At 48.9% G+C, this 20,246-nt stretch overlaps 1 protein-coding gene across 2 annotated transcripts in view; it reads left to right on the top strand.

Annotated features, from left to right (window-relative positions):
• The window catches only part of CAPN9 (calpain 9), a 378,590-nt gene that overhangs the window by 293,784 nt on the left and 64,560 nt on the right, over positions 1-20,246 (top strand). For both annotated transcript variants that reach the window (XM_075321862.1, XM_075321863.1), the window contains exon 13: positions 15,404-15,484. In XM_075321862.1, the coding sequence (XP_075177977.1) occupies positions 15,404-15,484 (81 nt within the window). The remainder of the gene's footprint in view (positions 1-15,403; positions 15,485-20,246) is intronic.

Genomic DNA, 20,246 nt, shown 5'->3' with positions numbered 1-20,246 from the left:
CATGGAACTGGGTCAGGCCAGTCACAGGAACCTAACAAAACCACTGGCCTGGTGACAGGTAGCCCTGCAGGCCCAGTGGGGCTCTATGTGCGCTATGATAAATACCCATATGCCTGGTTTGAGTGGGTAGTAACTTGACTGCATATATGTGATTTGCACTCTAGAAAGCCACGGACCCACTTGGGGGGGAGGGGCGACATGACCAAGGGGGAGGTAGGGAGTGATGGGGTTAATAGGGACAGTTGGGTGTATGCCTAATATGGCATTGGGGGATGGTCTTAGCCTGGGAGGAAGAGGAGGAGCAGGGAAAGGGTTAGTCTGGGAGAGGAAGGAGTTACCTCCTCTTCTGCTTCCGGACGCCGAACAATCACCACCATGGCTGACCTCCAGGACCTGCAGCGTTTGATCCAGGCAGCGGTTGCAGCGCACGGGCCCCTGGCAGTGCAGTCCCACATCAGGGCTGCCGGGGTTAACCTGTCGGCGCTTGCCCCTCGTCCCCCCAGCAGCGGCGGGCGCCAGTCGCGGCCCCCCCGCAGGTATTCCCCGGGCGTGGGGGGGGCGAGGAGGAGATGTAAGAGCCCCTCCAGGGACCCTCCGCAGAGTGCGGCGCAGCGGCAGCATCTGGCTGTTGCAGAGGCCGGCGAGAGGAATCTTCGCTCCAGCCGCGGCGGTCGGGAGGTGGGAGTGGCCAGCACGGGGCCTACTTCCGGTCCCGGCCTCCGGGCTGGATTTACTGTGAGTGCAGCGGCTCCAGGTCGGGAGCGCGCTCGGCGCAGGAGAGAGGCCAGCAGATCCCCCTGCAGTCGCAGGGGGGACCGCGGGGCTGCACTTGGCGGTAGGTCCGGCGCCGGGGGGAGGTCTGCGGTGCCTAACTCTGGTGCAGCTGAGAGGAGGAGTGACGGCGGGAGCCCTGCGGCGACCGCCGGGTCACTCAGTACCGCTGTGCAGCCCCCGGATGTGGCAGTCTCCCGTGGGAGCGGGAGGACTCAGCGGACGGAGGCCTGCAATAGCCCAGGAGGGCCGGAGGCGACAACGGCTGAGACCCGGAGCCGGGCGTCTGTTCGTTCGCGCCCAGAGGCCCCTTGCAGTCGGCAGGGGGGCGGGCGCAAGAGATAGAGGCCCGGGGTGCCGGCACGGGGGACAGGACGGTCTCCTGGGTTGTCACCCCGGGGCAAGAGATGGAGCGGGGATGACTCTGCCCACGCGGCGGCCCTGTCTGGCGGCCGTGGTGGGGGGGGTGCTGCGGCGGTGCCCCCCGGATGTCGGATGGAAGATGAGGCCAGCGGCGAGGAGGAGGAAGAGGCTTTCGTTTCGGAGGAGTCGGATGGACGACAGACTGAGGACAGCGAGGCGGCGGTCTCTGGGGACGCCGAGCTGCGGTCGGGTGAGACGGCCGCGGAGGCGGCAGGGGCTGCGCTGGCGGGGGGCTTCGGGGGGGGCGGCTGCGGCTACGGCAGCGCCCGCTGGTTTAGCTGTGTGGAGCCAATTGTTGGGGCTGTTGCAGGGGCTGGCGGCGGCTCCGGGGGCGGTGGGGGGCTCAGGCGCCGGTGGCGGCGTGGGTGGGTGCGTCCGGCCTAGGGGCCTCGTCGGTGACAGGGGGTGACGGAGCGGGTGCGAGTAAAGGGGGGGCGAAGGGGTGAGTGAGCCGGGGGGGAGAAAAGGAGAAGGAGAAGGAAAAGGAGAAAGAAAAGGAGAAGGAGGATGAGGTGGTGCGCTTAGATGATAGGGCTAAAAGCGAAGTTTATGTTTGTTTTGAAGGCCCGCTGGGGGCCCATTTAAAGAAGGAGGTGCGGGAAAAAATTTGGAAAGGGGAATATGTGGAGATATTTTCTCTGCTTCCCCTGGAGAAATTTAATCTGGATAGGGTTAAGCCGAGTGACTCCAAAAAGGAGAAGGACGAGGAGGAAAAGCGCCGTTATAGGCTTATTCCTCAGACTTTTGCCAACTGGCTACAGGCATTTGCGATTTTGGCGAGCGTGGTCGGGGAGAAGGAGCCGGAGCATTGTTCGGCTTTGTTCGGTTACATGGATGCGATAGGGGAGGCTTATAGGGTTTATGGCGGGCTGGCGTGGCTGCGGTACGACGAGCAATTTAGGCAGCGGAAGGCATTGCGGCCAGATATGCGATGGGACCATAAGGATATTTCCTTATGGATGCGACTGATGTCGGCACCGGCTCAGCCCTTTCGGGGGGGCGCCGGGGGTTCGGGGGCCGGGTCCCCGCCAAGTTTCAAAAAAGGTCTGTGTTGGCAGTACAATGAAGGGCAGTGCAGGTTTGGAGTGGCGTGGCGTTTTAAGCATGAATGCTCCGGATGTGGGGGGGGACATAGCTTGTCCAAATGTTTTAAAAAAGGAAGAGGAAAGGCTGGTGACGGGGCTGGTAAGAGGGACGACGCCGGTGAAGGTGGAAGTGATGGTTCCGTTTTTAAATAGGTATCCGGACGGGGAGGCTGCGGCATTGTTATGTTCTGGTTTTTCCGATGGTTTTCATATCCCGTCGGTTGTTAAGGCGTCGAGCCCGCCGTATCGTAATTTGCGTTCCGCTCGGGATCATCCGGAAGTGGTGGATGAGAAGCTTGAAAAGGAGGTGGCTTTGGGCAGGATGGGCGGTCCTTATGTCGCCCCGCCGTGCGGGAATTTGGTGGTTTCGCCGTTGGGGGTGGTGCCAAAGAAAGAGCGGAATAAATTTCGGCTGATTCATCATTTATCTTACCCGGAAGGGTTATCGGTGAATGATGGCATTGCACCGGAGTTGTCAGCGGTATATTATGTGTCGTTCGATAAGGCGTTGGACCTGGTTAGGGCGGCGGGGCGGGGTGCATTGATGGCAAAGGCGGATGTGGAAGCAGCGTTTCGGTTGTTACCGGTTCATCCAGATAGTCAGCATTTGTTGGGTTGCTGGTGGGATGGCAGTTATTTTTTTGATCGTTGTTTGCCAATGGGCTGTTCCATTTCGTGTTCGTACTTTGAGGCATTTAGTTCGTTTGTTGAGTGGGTGGTTCGGGACGTGTCCGGGCTTACGTCCATCATTCATTATTTGGACGATTTCCTGTGTGTCGGGCCGGCGGGTTCGATGGTTTGTGCGGGTTTGCTATTTGCGTTGCAAAAAGTTGCGGCCAGCTTCGGGATTCCTTTGGCGCCGGATAAGACGGAAGGCCCGGCGCCGGTGATGTGTTTTTTGGGAATTGAGATTGACTCCATTGCTATGGAATGCAGGTTGCCGGCGGAGAAGGTCCGTGATTTGAGGACCGTAGTGGCAGGGGTGAAAGCGGCGAAGAAGGTGCGGCTTAAGGCGGTGCAGTCCTTGCTTGGAAAATTGAATTTTGCTTGCAGAATTGTGCCCATGGGGAGAGTGTTTGCGAGGCGTTTGGCGACGGCGACGGCCGGGGTAAGGTCTCCGGCGCATTTTGTGCGGATCACAAAGGCGATCAGGGATGATTTGGAAGTATGGGATCAATTTTTGCAGCATTTTAACGGCCGGGCGCTGGTGATGGAGAGGGTGGCGTCTAACGGGGCGTTTCAGCTGTTTACGGATGCGGCGGGGTCGGCCGGGTTTGGAGCTGTCTTCAGAGGTCATTGGTGTGTCGGGCAGTGGCCACAGGCGTGGCGGGAGAGCGGCTTGGTTAGGAATTTGGCTCTGTTAGAGCTATTTCCCATTGTAGTGTAGTGGAGCTATGGGGGTCGCACTTTGCCGGAAGGAAAGTGTGTTTTCATTGTGATAACCAGGCGGTGGTGCACGCGATTAACAACTTGTCTGCTAAGTCGGAGCCGGTGGTGGTGTATTTGCGGCATTTAGTGTTGAGATGCCTGCGGTTGAATGTGCAGGTAGTGGCAAGGCACGTTCCGGGTGTTGACAACGAGGTGGCTGATGCTTTGTCTCGTTTTCAGTTCAGCAGGTTTCGGGCGCTGTTGCCGTGGGCGGACGAAGTTGGAGTGGAGTGTCCCGAGGATTTGTGGCATCTGGTGAGGCAGTGATCTCAGACTTGATTCGGAACTTGGTGACCGAGGTGACTTGGTGCCGGTATGCTAATGTGTGGGCTGAATGGGAGGAGTTGTTGTGTCTGATGTTTGGTGGGGAGAGCGTGGATTACTTGGTGGCTTTGTTGTCGTTGGTGAGTACGGATTTTTCAGCCGGGCGATCGGCATCGGCTGTGGCACATCGGGTGTCGGCAGTGGCGTTTTGGTTAAAAATGAGAGGGGAGCGTGATGTTTCACAGGATTTTCGGGTTCGTCAGGCTTTGCGGGGTTTTCGCCGCGGCATATGGGAGAGGGACAAGAGGCGTCCTGTATCGTTCGGTTTGTTGAGACGGATGGTGGGTGGCCTGAGCAGCATTTGTGAGTCTGTATACGAGACGGTTTTGTTTACAACGGCTTTCGGTCTCGCTTTTTATGGGGCTTTCCGGATAGGCGAGCTGGTAAGCCCGTCTAGGGTGACGGGTGGTGGTTTGATGCTGGAGGACGTGCGAGTGAGCGGTGGTCAGGTGGAGTGCCGGATTCGCCGGTCAAAAATGGATCAGCTGGGCCGTGGTAGATTGGTGGTGTTATATGCGGTTCCAGGAGAGGAATTGTGCCCTGTGCGTTTAGTCGCGAGATTTCTGGCCGTGAGGGGAGGCTTACCTGGCCCGTTGTTGCGGCATTTGAATGGGTCGTTTTTGTCGAGGTTTCAGTTTGTGGCGGTGCTGCGGCTAAGTCTACGTAACGCGGGGGAGCGCCCGGAGGAATTCGGGTCGCATTCATTCCGAATTGGGGCAGCGACGGAGGCAGCTCGTTGGGGGCTTGGAGATGAGGTGGTGAAGCGTATCGGTAGATGGGAATCTTCTTGTTTTCGGCGGTATGTGAGACCGCAGTTGTTGTAGCATCATGGTACTTGGGTTACGTGCGGAAGGTTGCGGAAAGGGGTGTTTCTAGTTGTCTTGGTGGTTGTGATGTTATTGGTTTTGATATTTTCGTTCTGTTTTATTTGTTATAGGGAAGTGCCTGATCTGGATCTTGGGGCACTCTTTCGTATTTTGGGGTGCCCGTCGGGCTGAGGTCCGCCCGAATGGTCGACAGGTGGGTTTGGATCGTGCGCAGGCGACTGTTCGATGGATTGGAGTTCGGGGCATGGAGTGGGGCAGGGTGGTCCCGGAATTTCGTTTCCATTGTAAAGTTGAGCGGCCCCCGGATGTGCTGGTATTGCATGTGGGGGGTAATGATCTTGGTGCCAGGGCGTCGCGGGATTTGATCCGGGATATAAAGATCGACTTACTGCAGTTGTGGAAGCGGTATCCTGGTTTGCTGGTCGTATGGTCCGACATAGTGACCAGGTTGGCATGGAGAGGGGCTCGGTCGGTGGAAAAGGTTAATAAGGCCAGGGCCCAGGTGAATAGGGTGGTGGCTAGGTTTGTGACCAGGAATGGTGGGATTGTGGTAAGGCACAGGGATTTGGAGCCGGCAGATTGGCGATTTCGGAGGGGTGATGGTGTGCACCTCAACGAGGTCGGTCTGGATTTATGGGCGTTGGGTCTGCAGGATGGTGTGGAGCGTGCTTTTGGTGTGTGGCGGGTCCAGGCCACGTAAGGTGTCACGTGGTCTGTCCTGTGGCGGGGGAGGTAGGTCTGGTCCAGAGGTTTGGAAGTGATTGGTGGCTGGACCGGGAGTCATTGTCTTGGTATGGTGGCTCTCGGTTTCCAGGATGTGGCAGGCACGGGGTTCTGCCAAAGTGTGGGGGTCAATCCGTGGGTGATTGGCACCTCGTCTCTGGGTCAGTGTGTTGCGGCCGGGGACAGGGGGAGTAGTAGTTAGTGGACTTGGCCTACCCTGGGGGGTATTGTAAATGTGATTGTCTATTGTTACCTTTATGTGGTTGTTTTGGGTCGCCCGTTGGACGGCGTCCCTAAGGTGCTAGTTTGTAAACAATAGGCAATAAAAGGCTGCTGTGGCCATTTCAACCAAGTCGCATGCAGTTCGTGTGTTTATTCTTAGAGGATAAGGGGGTTTGGTTACACAGACATCACGACCGGAGAATCCTCCCTCAGCTGGTCAAGAAAGCCACGGACCCACTTGGGGGGGAGGGGCGACATGACCAAGGGGGAGGTAGGGAGTGATGGGGTTAATAGGGACAGTTGGGTGTATACCTAATATGGCATTGGGGGATGGTCTTAGCCTGGGAGGAAGAGGAGGAGCAGGGAAAGGGTTAGTCTGGGAGAGGAAGGAGTTACCTCCTCTTCTGCTTCCGGACGCCGAACAATCCCCGCCCACCCTCCCTTTGTGTTATGTGGGGGATGTTTTTTGGGTAGTTGGGATACTCTTTGTCACAGCAGCGGGGGGGGGTAGGTCTGGTCCAGAGGTTTGGAAGTGACTGGTGGCTGGACCGGGAGTCATTGTCTTGGTATGGTGGCTCTCGGTTTCCAGGATGTGGCAGGCACGGGGTTCTGCCAAAGTGTGGGGGTCAATCCATGGGTGATTGGCACCTCGTCTCTGGGTCGGTGTGTTGCGGCCGGGGACAGGGGGAGTAGTAGTTAGTGGACTGGGCCTACCCCGGGGGGTATTGTAAATGTGATTGTCTATTGTTACCTTTATGTGGTTGTTTTGGGTCGCCCGTTGGACGGCGTCCCTAAGGTGCTAGTTTGTAAACAATAGGCAATAAAAGGCTGCTGTGGCCATTTCAACCAAGTCGCATGCAGTTCGTGTGTTTATTCTTAGAGGATAAGGGGGTTTGGTTACACAGACATCACGACCGGAGAATCCTCCCTCAGCTGGTCATGCAGTAATGTGCCGACAAGTCTCAGCAGACTTAAATTAATTTCTAGTCAGTGATTGTCTACAAATAACATATTTGCAGTCACATTATTGCCGTCTTGCATCGATAAACCAGGGATTTGCATACTGTCATTTTGTCAGTCTACAGTCAGAGTAACTGCAAACTTTTCCTCATGCCTGGACAACCTCTTTAATGCATCCCTTGCTTTTATTTGCCTGGCTCCACATGTGAGAAAAAGAGAACAAAAAGGCATCAATTTATTCTAAAAGAGAAACAATTTATGCTTTTGCTGGCCAATCAAGCACAGTGATACTGTGGTTATTAAACCAGGTATTGGTACTTTGAGCAGTGTGGACAGGTGCCAAGTCCTGCTGGAAAATGAAATTTCCATCTTCAAAAGCATGTTGGCAGAGGGAATTATGAAGTGCTCTAAAATTTGCTGGTAGACGGCAGCGCTGACTTTGGTCTTGATAAAACACAGTGGCCCTACACCAACAGATGACATGGCTCCCCAAACCATCACTGATTGTGGAAACTTCACACTAAACCTCAAGCAGCTTGGATTGTGGCCTCTCCACTCTTCCTCCAGACTCTGGGATCTTGATTTCCAAATGAATTGCAAAATTTACTTTCATATGAATACATCACCTTGGACCACAGAGCAACAGTCCAGTTCTTTTTCTCCTTGGCTCAGGTAAGATACTTCTGGCATTGTCTATTAGTCATGAGTGGATTTACACAAAGAATGTGACAGTTGTAGCCTATGTCCTGGATATGTCTGTGTGTGGTGGCTCCTGAAGCACAGACTCCAACAGCAGTCTACTCCTTGTGAATCTCCCCCAAATTTTTGAATGGCCTTTTCTTATCACTGCTATCAAGGCTGAGGTTATCCCGGTTGCTTGTGCACCTTTTTCTACCACACTTTTTCCTTCCACTCAACTTTCCATTAATATGCTTGAATACAGCATTCTGCGAATAGCTTGCTTACCCTCCTTATGAAGTGTGTCAATGACTGCCTTCAGGACATCTCTGAAGTCAGCAGTCTTCCCCATGATCGTGTAGCCTACTGAACCAGACTAAGGGATCATTTTAAATGCTTAGGAAGCCTTTACAGGTTTTTTGTGGTAATTCTAATTTTCTAAGATAATGACTTTTTTTTCAAAACTATTTATTAATACCACAACAACAGAACAACAGGGTATGAGAAGATACAGACATAAAGACATTTCTAGAAGGTATATCCAGAATACAAAGCAATATCACAAACCAATCTTCACTTTACTGCCATACCCACGTCTGGTGCATCCAGACTCAAACCTTTTAAGAAACCAAAAGCAAAAAAGAAAAAATGGAAAAAAATAGGGAGGAGATAAAAAAAACAAACAAACAAACAACAAACCCTGAAAAAGAACCCCCCCAAGAGGGGGAGAGAGGAAAAAAAAGTGTGGTAAAAAGGAGAGGGGGAAGGAAGAAAGGAAGTTAATCAAGAGTGGGAAAGTAGGGGGGTCTCCAGGAGACCAAAAGGATGGCCTACTCCTGCCACAGAAAAGACGGAAGACCTAGTGGAATGGAAGAAGGCACAGATAGCACAAGAGGGAGGGGGAGACGATACAGAGGAACCAAGATGTCATTAGAGTAGATCAGAACCAGTGGGGAAAGAATGTACCAATCTCCTTCACCATGGGCCGAAAACAAAATCCACCAAATTAAGTTCCATGAAATCTATGGAGGAACCAATCGCATGCCCAACACCACGGGGAACTCAGGAGAGTCTCTAAATATCATCCAGTCTTGCCAAGTTTGGAAAAATTTATCAAAACTATTCTCGTCGTGGGCCATCACTCCCTCCATGTGAAACAAGAAGTCCATCTCAGAAGCCCAATCCGTGAGACTGGGATCCTCTCTAGGGCGCCAGCATCTGGGAATAATGGGCTTGGTCGCTGAGAGGCAATGCCTGAATAGGCCCTTTTTAAGGCCTTAAGAGAACCTGGTATCATGGACAGAAGACCAACCTGAGGGGTGGTACTACAATCAACTCCTGTGATGTGTTTAAAGACCTGAGAGATCTTATTCCATAGTGAGTGAATAGTGGAACACTCCAACCATATATGCAGAAGTGTGCCCATGGCCGCCTCACATCTCCAATACAAGTCTCTGATGGTTGGGTAAATTTTATGCAGGTCTGTGGAACACTGGTACCACCTAGGGATAATTTTAAAGTTTCTTTCCTGCAGTTTACAGGCCATTGGTAACTTATGTGTACATAAGAAAGACCTGCCCCACTCTTCTTCCGAGAAGAATAAGCCTAAGTCCTGTTCCCACTCCCTGACAAACCAGAAAGATTTGAGACCAGGTTGTGTGATTAAGATGGAGTATATTTGGGAAATAGTGTGTACCGGTGTGGCATCCTGTATCAGCAAAGAATCAAACCCAGTCAAGGCAGAATTGAGTACAGAGCCTGGCTGAAAGGTCGCAAGGAATGATTGAAGCTGGAGATACGAGAACCATGGTAATGATCTACTCAGGCAGAAAGCTTTCAGATCATTTAGTGGCGGTAAAGCAAGTGATCCCATGAGGGTCTGCCGGAGCCTGGTTTTGTGATGGAAGAGCCAGATCAAGAAGTCCTTCACACCCACAGCAGGGGGGAATGCCAGGTTGTCAAAAACAGGTGTCATTGGTCCCACAAGTTCTGATTTTAAATTTAAACTGAGTTTAAATTTAGGAAGAATTCAGTCCCAGATGCGTTAGAGGTGAGACACGTTGTTTCCCGACGGGCGTGCAAGTTTAGAGATCCAAGGTAGCGATGTAAGACTCAAAGGGGACATTAAGGTCTCAACACAGACCCATCACCTCTGATCAGACCCATGAAACCAGTCCACCATTCTAGTGAGGATGGCTGCAACATAATAGAGATAAAAATTTGGTAAGCCCATGCCTCCTTTTTTTTTTTGCTCTCGTTAAATGTTTATAGGCCAGTCTTGGTCTGTTTGACCTCCACACAAATCCACTGCATACTTTGTTGGGTTTTGTAAAAAAAAATCCCAAGGAAGAGCAATAGGCAATGCCTGAAAAAGGTATAGTAGTTTGGGTAAAATATCAATTTTCAGGACATTAATCCTCCCAAACCATGAGAGGCTACATCTATCATACTTTATAAGATCTTCTATAATACGGTCATGCAGTGGTTTGTGATTGCGTGAGTATAACTGAGTTCGATATGAGGACAGGTTGGATATGTCAACGAGGAAGTGGCCCATTTGAATGGGAAGACTTGTTGTAGCTCTCTATTAGATAAGAGATTTACTTTGTTTAGAATTTCCAATTTTGTTAACGTAACTTTAAAGTTGCTTACATGGCTGTATGATTCAAATTCTTTAAGAATAGCTGGGAGAGACACATTCGGTTCGGTGATATATATTGGGAGGTCATCTGCATAAAGGGCTATTTTGTGTAGGTCACCCCCAACTCTTATACCCTTAATGTCTGGATTGCTCTGTAATGTAACCGCTAGATGCTCCATGACAATTGCATACAATAATGGTGACAGGGGGCACCCCTGTCGTGTCCCATTTGAAATGTCAAATGGATCTGAGAATGTGCCATTGCAGCGTACTCTGGCTGAAGGGTTCTGTAAAATGCTAGAATATTACCAAGTATTCCAGGGCCCAAGTTAATTTGTTTGAGAAAGCTTTGTAGAAAGGCCCAACCCGTTCGAAAGCCTTTTCCGCGTCAACTGATAGAATGCAGGAAGGTATCCCTTGGCGTTGAGCCTGAGACATGAGAAGCGTGGATCTGATCGTGTTGTCCCTTGCCTCTCTCTGGGGAACAAAACCAACTTGATTATTATGTATCAGTCGAGGCAGAGGGGTGCCAGTCTCACTGCAATGAGCTTGGAGAAAAACTTAACATCTACATTAATCAAGGAGATCGGGCGGTAGCTAAGACACAACTCCGGGTTTTTCCCCTGTTTCAGTATGAATGTGATGTGCGCCTCGAGCATCTGCTTGGGAAAGGGGTGAGTAGCTGATACTGCATTGAATACCCTCATTAAAAACGGGAGCAGCTGGGACACAAATTTTTTGTAGAAGTTTGCCATAAACCTATCCGGTCCCGGACTCTTGTTAGCAGGCGAGGATGTGATGATGTGGAGGACCTCTACCTCAGTAAATGGCTGCTCAAGTGGGTCAGAAAGGGCATCTGAAAGAGGAGGCAGGGACGTTTCTCGGACATAGCTACCTATTTTTGCCTGTAGCTGAGAGAAGGAGAGATCCGTGTATTGGCCATCAATGTTATACCGATATTTGTAATACTCTTTAAATACGTTAGATATCGGTTTGGACTCGCTAACCTGGGTGTTTGTGTCAGAGTGGATGTGAGGGATGTATGTGGTAAGCATCCTGGGGTGTAGGATTCTGGCTAAGGTTCCCCCACACTTATTGGCGAATTCATAAAAGTGCTGCTGTATTATTTCTCGGTGTTTTAAATAACTTTGGTCTAAATACTTTTTAAGGTCCTCTTTTTGCTTGTTCAGTTTAACAAGAGTTTCTAAAATTAGGTTTTGTTAGTGTGACTGCTCTAAAGAGTATAAAGCCTGCTTTACACGTTGCAATTTGTCGTGCGATCGCATTTGCGATCGCACCCGCCCCCATCATTTGTGCGGCACGGGCAAATTGTTGCCCGTGTCGCACAATGTTGTAACCCCCCGTCACACGCACTTACCTTCCAAACGACCTCACTGTGGGCGGCGAACATCCACTTCTTGAAGGGGGAGGGATGTTCGGCGTCACAGCAGCGTCACACAGCGGCCGGCCATTAGAGGCGGAGGGGCGGAGATGAGCGGGACGTAAACATCCCGCCCACCTCCTTCATTCAGCAATGCTGGCAGGACGCAGGTAAGCTGTGTTCATCGTTCCCAGGGTGTCACACGGAGCGATGTGTGCTGCCTCGGGAACAATGAACAACAGGACGTTCGATTTTTAGAAAATGAGCGACGTGTCAATGATGAACGAGAAGGTGAGTATTTCTGCTCGTTCATAGCTGTCACACGCTACGATATCACTAACGATGCTGGTTGTGCGTCACTTACGACATGACCCCGCCGACATCTCGTTAGATATATCGTAGCGTGTAAAGTCTGCTGCAGCTAATCTGTAAGATCAGCTTTTCTCCAGTCCTGTTGTTACCGCGCGCTCCCGCGGTCACAACGAGAGCTGAAAAAGCGAGGGCGCATGCGCCACCCTCTCATGTACAATACTAGGTACTGCGGGCTTCAGAAACACTGTGCCGGAGATAAGCGCTATGCGCAGGCGCCAACTCCGACGCCGTGTAACTGAAGATTAGAAATTTGCATACAGCCAATGAGAGGGAGGAATAAGCGGGGGGGAGCGGGAATCATGTGCATAACCCGCCCGGACATTATCAGCAGAGGTGCACACGTCAATCAAAAAGTGGATGAATTTTCAAACTTTATAAACTTGGATTTCACAGCCTAAACATCCGAGCTGCCCACTAATGGTATGTACACACTATGCCTAATAGTGCCAGTACTGCACTGGCTTTATCTTCTATACCAAAATCATGATGTTTGGTTCCCTTTAATGCTCCTAGCAACATAAATAAAAACATAGTAACTCTGAACTTGTCAGACAGCACAAGACTTTATTAAAGAGATTGTCCACTACTTTAACATTGATAGCCTTTCCTTAGGATATGTCACCAATGTCTGATTGGTCGGGGTCCGGCACCTGGCATGCCAGCCAATTGCCTGTTCTAGGTGCCGTGCCGGTGGTGGCAGGTGGCCAGAACTGCTCAGTTCTGGATCTGCTCCATCATCTGATAGTGGCAGCAGCCTTCTATTAAAATCAATAAGGTGGATGTGCAGTACCTGGCCGCGGACACAATCAGAGAATGGAGCAGATCTAGAAATAAGCATTTCCAGCCATCTGCACCAAGAACAGCTGATCAGCAGGGGTCCCATTGCTCTCATATCAGAAGCAATGGGCAAGTGGGACCGAGGCCTAATGATGAGACATAGTCAGTATCACAAATAAACATTTAGATTCAGGTACCTTATAGATGATGTTGTCTCTGTGTCGTTTCTTTCTATTCTTCATCTTGCCAGATGCCATGATTACTTTCATGTTCACAGACCCCCTCCCCACCCTGTCGCCCCCATACTGTGTCTAAAGATACTGCGCCATCCCCACCCTCTGTCCCCCTGTACTGTGTCCACAGATAGTTCCCTCTCCCCACCCTCTCTCCCCCATACTGTGTTTATAGATACTGCCCCCTCCCTACCCTCTGTTCCCCAATACTGTGTCCACAGTTCCCTCTCTCCCCATACTGTGTCTATAGATACTGTCCCCCCCATTCTGTTTGCATAGATACCTCTCCCCTCACTGTTCCTCCTCCGTGACTTCCGGGTCACCAGTGTGATCAGCTGACCTGATCACAGTACAGCCATCTCTCTGTTCCGGAAGTCAGCGCCAGCGGGCACTGCTTCAATTGTCCTCGTGTGCCGCCCCAGCGTCAGCAGCCAAGACTGCTCGAATCCGGATCTGCGGTGGCTCGAGGGGTCTCCGGACCCGGGAGGGGTCGTGCGGCCACTCAAAATAAAAGGGGGTATTTACAGGGGGGTTGTGTGTTGAGAGTTCATGGCGCCATCCAGGGTGTGTGGTAAGGTGGAGTACCACAGCTGCTGTTGGGAGCGCCCGTTGGCGATGGGATGGCAGCCAGGTGTTTAACCTCTCCGTGGGTATGGGGATGCCCTGGGGCTCGGTGATGATAGTGAGGGGATACCGTTGGGGAGGAAAGGGTCACTGCGTACTCACTCAGTCCAACAACGCTGACACCGACAACTTGTAAACCGAAAAATTCTGAGCACCGCTGCAGCTGGGAGGGAGCACGCCTGGATCCCGTGCCCAATGGTGTTGCTTGTTATCCTGTGACCTTTCCCTTGGCACCTTCTTTACTGGTTGGCCCCTGTAGTATAGAACTAGTCGGGTCCCGCTCACACTTATGGCGAACAGAGTGAGCTTGCTCTCAGGGTTCACGCTTGGGATTTTCTAGACTGTATATTGGGAAAGTCCTATCCCCCTCATTGCGCTAGTACCCTGATTTTGGAGCGGGTAGAGAAGAACGGATCTTGAAGGCTCCGTCACGCTGGGTGAATTACCAGGACACTTGAAGCTACTTCCCGGCCTAGGGTCCACGTACCCCATCGTGCCCTGGCCCCTGCCCGGAGATGGCACAAGGCCACCGGCTGCCCTCCTCGACAGTCCGTGTCCCTTGTCACGATCCCCTGCGACCGGGGTTCCAGCTCCTACCAGGCCCAGACCAACGTCTGCCACCTAGTATTAGCAAGGAGCCCAGCTCCTGTCCTCCTCCAACTGACTTGTGACCTCTCCTCACGAGAGTCACCACATAACTGAGTACTCCTGACACTCCTGACCCTCCCTTACCAACCCCCCAAGTGGGCGGCCATATTCCCTTCAGGCTACCCATTGGTGTGTCTGGTGGGTGTGGTGCAGAGTGTTTCTAGGATTTCGATTGGCTTGTTCTTAGCAACACCAAAGGTCAGGGACCCGTAACCAAGGAGGATGTGGATACCATGTAGAAGGGCAGATTGCACAATAGCCTGTGATGAACTGATAGGCCAGGACGTCACACTCGCGTCTGACAGATACAAGGACAATTGATCAGTGGGAGCCAGATGCTGCAGTTTCTATGAGTGTAGCTGTCAACAATACAGCTGGGCTCAGAGAATGGCGGCTCCCAGTATGGGGCGACAAACGCAGCCCCCGGGGAGACTTTCACAGCGCCGCATCAGGCAGCCCGACAGCACGCCCCTGACAGTTGCGCCCGGGGCAGATGCCCCGCCAGCCCCCCCTAGATACGCCTATGGCAAAGGTATCACTGTGTATAAGGAATTCAGATCTTTTACATTTGAGACTGTCTCTTTATGGTCTGATACCTGGGTGCCTGTACCCACCATATACTTCTATGTATTGTGTTTATGTCCTGTTTTTGTAATATCATGGTCCATCGTGGACTTTTTATCATTGTTCCAATAAACATTGTACTTTTATTTGACCCTTAAACTCCTTGTTTCTCCTGTTTAAATAGATTCATGTTGGCTTGTATAGGGAGAGACATGTCACTTTAGCTGAATGGCAGGGGCATACACCAGCCTCATCATACTCGGTGCTTTCCACCACATATTTTTCTGAAACAGTGTTTTAGAGTAAAACAGATGTTTAGAATACATGAGTTGGTCTTTGATTTATGTGCGACACAAATTCCCAGTACATAATTTTTATTATATCAAGAGTGTAAATAACATCACACTAAGACAACTGTAGGGTAGACAGTGCAATACTAAAATTATAGGTATACTGTAAATCCAACTCCATACAAACCAGCCCTCCAGTAGAGCAATCCCACAATATAGATGTCCAATACTCCTGGATGGATACACATTAGATACCCTATATGTATCTAATTGTATGATTTATCTTTGATCAATGTTGCCAGTGATTCAGAAAGTGTGGTTCAGCTGGTTCCATTTACTATTGCTCTAAAGGCAGAAATAAATAGAAATGCTTGATCATTTGTAATATAATAGCTGTGATATGAATCTGTGCCCTTTTTCTGTTATTTGCAGCCTCCAGAACCAAATCCTCCACATAAAGAAACAGCAGAAGAAAGGCAGTTCCGCAGCTTGTTTGAGCAAATTGCTGGAAACGTAAGTATAGTCATAATACCTCCCAACTTTTGAAGAACAGAAAGATGGACAAATTATGTGGCTACAATTTTGACAACACCCTTAGCCACACCTGAAGTCACACCCATTTACCATTTTTTTTCTACCCTGGCTGGAGGATGTGTCAGAGAATATAGTGAGGGATTTGCATCCTGAGATTTGCACGGCATAGACCAAAATCCGGGACTATACTGCTGTATCCAACATGGCTGGGACTAGAGATTATTTGATTTATTCACGAGACACTGGCTGGATGGGGGTCCCACAAATATCTTACCTTCCCAGCACCATTTTTAACTAGCCAGGGCTAGTGTAACATCATTTTTATTCATTAATTAACAGTCAGGGGGATGGGGTAAAGTTGGCATGGGGTGGAGCGCGATTAGGAGAGATGTCGCCCGAAAGAAGCAGCAGTAAAAGGAGAAAGAGCAGATAGTTTTTGGAGTTATGACATGTCTTATTCTGCAAGACCCTGGAGCATGAAGGACTGAGATTCTGTACAAAGTAGGAAAGAAAGTGGGAGCTGTACATAGGAGAGGGGAAGAGAAAGGAGCTGATGTGGGTGAGTGGTGATGGAGGGTGCACAGGGCAGTGAAAGTGAATAGCAAAAGCACATAGGATGATTGAGATAGAAATAAAGTTCATAGTTGCAATAGAGGATGTTAAAGAGCGGTTTACCTGACTCTTGCCCTGATTAACTGCCATTGAAATAATTGCCAGGCACTTAGCAACATGGGCACTTTGCATGAGATGGCATGCATGCAGGCACACCACACACATGCAACCCTTATGCACCCAAATATATAGGGCAGACTAGAGGAGTAGGTAAGGCGGATTGTGTGAACTCAGCTTGTTTAGGAAATTAATAACAGGGGTTGCATAACAAATTAATGAAAACAGGGCACATTTGACACCAGGCCTGAGTCCAGACTACATAAAATCACACCTTCCACCATCAGATAACGTATACAAAGAGGAAAATGGTCATACAGATCAGTGAGTATTGATCAGAATGCAAAGATGACATAGCAAAAGTTACAGCAAGCAGAGTTAGATGTACTAGGAAAAAAAATTGTTTAAAAGAACTGAAGTCCTCAGTGGTTGATACCTTTTTAATGGCTAACTGAAAAGATGTATGTATGTACAGTTAGGTCCAGAAATATTTGGACAGTGACACAATTTTCGCGAGTTGGGCTCTGCATGCCACCACATTGGATTTGAAATGAAACCTCTACAACAGAATTCAAGTGCAGATTGTAACGTTTAATTTGAAAGTTTGAACAAAAATATCTGATAAAAATTGTAGGAATTGTACACATTTCTTTACAAACACTCCACATTTTAGGAGGTCAAAAGTAATTGGACAAATAAACCAAACCCAAACAAAATATTTTTATTTTCAATATTTTGTTGCGAATCCTTTGGAGGCAATCACTGCCTTAAGTCTGGAACCCATGGACATCACCAAACGCTGGGTTTCCTCCTTCTTAATGCTTTGCCAGGCCTTTACAGCCGCAGCCTTCAGGTCTTGCTTGTTTGTGGGTCTTTCCGTCTTAAGTCTGGATTTGAGCAAGTGAAATGCATGCTCAATTGGGTTAAGATCTGGTGATTGACTTGGCCATTGCAGAATGTTCCACTTTTTTGCACTCATGAACTCCTGGGTAGCTTTGGCTGTATGCTTGGGGTCATTGTCCATCTGTACTATGAAGCGCCGTCCGATCAACTTTGCGGCATTTGGCTGAATCTGGGCTGAAAGTATATCCCTGTACACTTCGGAATTCATCCGGCTACTCTCGTCTGCTGTTATCTCATCAATAAACACAAGTGACCCAGTGCCATTGAAAGCCATGCATGCCCATGCCATCACGTTGCCTCCACCATGTTTTACAGAGGATGTGGTGTGCCTTGGATCATGTGCCGTTCCCTTTCTTCTCCAAACTTTTTTCTTCCCATCATTCTGGTGCAGGCTGATCTTTGTCTCATCTGTCCATAGAATACTTTTCCATAACTGAGCTGGCTTCATGAGGTGTTTTTCAGCAAATTTAACTCTGGCCTGTCTATTTTTGGAATTGATGAATGGTTTGCATCTAGATGTGAACCCTTTGTATTTACTTTCATGGAGTCTTCTCTTTACTGTTGACTTAGAGACAGATACACCTACTTCACTGAGAGTATTCTGGACTTCTTTTGATGTAGTGAACGGGTTCTTCTTCACCAAAGAAAGTATGCGGCGATCATCCACCACTGTTGTCATCCGTGGACGCCCAGGCCTTTTTGAGTTCCCAAGCTCACCAGTCAATTCCGTTTTTCTCAGAATGTACCCGACTGTTGATTTTGCTACTCCAAGCATGTCTGCTATCTCTCGGATGGATTTTTTTCTTTTTTTTTCAGCCTCAGGATGTTCTGCTTCACCTCAATTGAGAGTTCCTTAGACCGCATGTTGTCTGGTCACAGCAACAGCTTCCAAATGCAAAACCACACACCTGTAATCAACCCCAGACCTTTTAACGACTTCATTGATTACAGGTTAACGAGGGAGACGCCTTCAGAGTTAATTGCAGCCCTTAGAGCCCCTTGTCCAATTACTTTTGGTCCCTTGAAAAAGAGGAGGCTATGCATTACAGAGCTATGATTCCTAAACCCTTTCTCCGATTTGGATGTGAAAACTCTCATATTGCAGCTGTGAGTGTGCACTTTCAGCCCATATTATATATATAATTGTATTTTTGAACATGTTTTTGTAAACAGCTAAAATAACAAAACATGTGTCACTGTCCAAATATTTCTGGCCCTGACTGTATGTATGTATGTATGTACTAGATGTATGTATGTATGTATGTATGCACGTACTAGGAAAGGAATTCATCAGGAGTACAATGCAGCAGGCATGGAGAACAGCAATAATTTTCTTATCCAAATAATTATCAAGGGACGTCCGTATTCATCATAATTTTGTTTTCTTGTGTAGCACATTTCAATACTTTTTAATCATTTCCTTTTGGGTGACTGAAGTATCATTCAATATTGTCATACTTCTCTTAAAAACATCAGTTGCTTTGGACTGCCCAGACTACTTTGGCATTAAAGTCCATATTGAAAATAATTGACCAATTAATAACAGAAAACATTAATTAAACTTTAAAAGTGGTCATATGAGTATACAGTATACAGGGGAAAGTTCCCCAGTCAAAAAGTTCCGCTATTAGTAATGAACAAAAATAGACGATAAATCTCCTAAGGACAAGAGCCAAAACTTGGAATAAAAAAAGTAAATTTTATTGATATCATAATTAAAATCTGTAATAAAAAGGATACTGCAATAATATATAATAAGGAACCTAAGGAAATGTAAAAATGTCCTGCCAGAACATTGTTTGACATTGTCCAAACTGAAGAACAAACTTCATTAAATCTCCATGACACATGAGAACAGTGAGTACTTGTAAAGTGACTTATGCTAGTGATGAGAGAGTGTAATCGTTACTGTTCACTACACGCACGGATAGTACGGTATTAGGGTTACTTTGCGAGTTTTAGTTTACTCGCCTCGTGATATTCGGATGTGCCCATCCCCATCAGATTTGGCGCCTGATTAGCAGCAACGAAACATGCTGGGCTTCTTAACCAATCACTGTAATGCCCTAGCCAGTCCTAGATTAGTCATGGCAGGCGGCTGAGACACCCCTTTAGCACTACTCTGTAAGTGAAAGTAAATAAACACAAACACCCAAAAAACCTTTATTTCAAATAAAAAAAACAAAAAAGCACCCTCTTTCACCACTTTATTAATCCCCCATACAACCCTCCAGGTCCGACGCAATCTACACAAGGTCCCATGACACTTCCAGCACTTCTACATCTGACGCTTATAGCAAGCGCCATAGAACAAGACTGTCCGCTGTGAAGTTCAAGCCACGACTAAAGTGAGCCGCGCAATTAGTGGTGACATCACCTAGGTGAGTCCTGCACCTGCGGCTCACTTCAGGCACGAACTCCAGGACACATGGACTCCCACTGTGACCGCAAATAACCCGAGTGATGTCACTGCTTATGCACGGCTCACTTCACTTGCCGCGTAAAGCTCACAGTGGGCAGTCATGTTCTATGGCGCTCGCTGTGACAGAATAGGGATGTAGCAGAGCTGAATCACCATGGGACCTCGTGTGGATTACTTCGGACTTGCAGGGGTGTTTGGAGGTTAATAAAGTGGTAAAAGAGGGTGATTTTTGTATTTTATTCCAAATAAAGAATTTTTTGGAGGTTGTGTTTATTTACTTTCACTTACAGATTAATGATGAGGTGGCGTTTCATAGACGACTGCCATCACTAATCTAAGACTTAGTGGCAGCTGTGGGTTGTCATAAAGTCCTTATTACCCCGATTGCCACCACATCAGGGCAATGGGAAGAGCTGGGTCCAGCGCCAGAATTGGCGCATCTTATGAATGCGCCACTTATGGAGTGGCTGTGGGCTGCTATTGTTAAGCTGGAAATGCCCCCCATATTCTGGAAGGTCCAAAACCATTGTGGAACCTCCAAAATGGATTACGGCAGACCGGGTTTTTTTTGTTTTTTAAATAAATTGGTGAAAGAGGGAATGTGTTGGGAAGAGTCTTCCCAATTTTTTTTTTGTCTTTATTTTTTATTAATGAAAATTAGTAATGTTGTGTATCTGATAGATGGCGCAACATTGCTAACTGCTGTGCTGGATGCCAGGTGACATTACAGCTGGTATCAACCCCATC

The sequence above is a fragment of the Anomaloglossus baeobatrachus genome, chromosome 8 (assembly GCF_048569485.1).
Source record: "Anomaloglossus baeobatrachus isolate aAnoBae1 chromosome 8, aAnoBae1.hap1, whole genome shotgun sequence".
NCBI classification, from domain to species: Eukaryota; Metazoa; Chordata; class Amphibia; order Anura; family Aromobatidae; genus Anomaloglossus; species Anomaloglossus baeobatrachus.
Note: the sequence above shows the minus strand (reverse complement) of the source record. Positions and strands in the feature narration are given on the sequence as shown.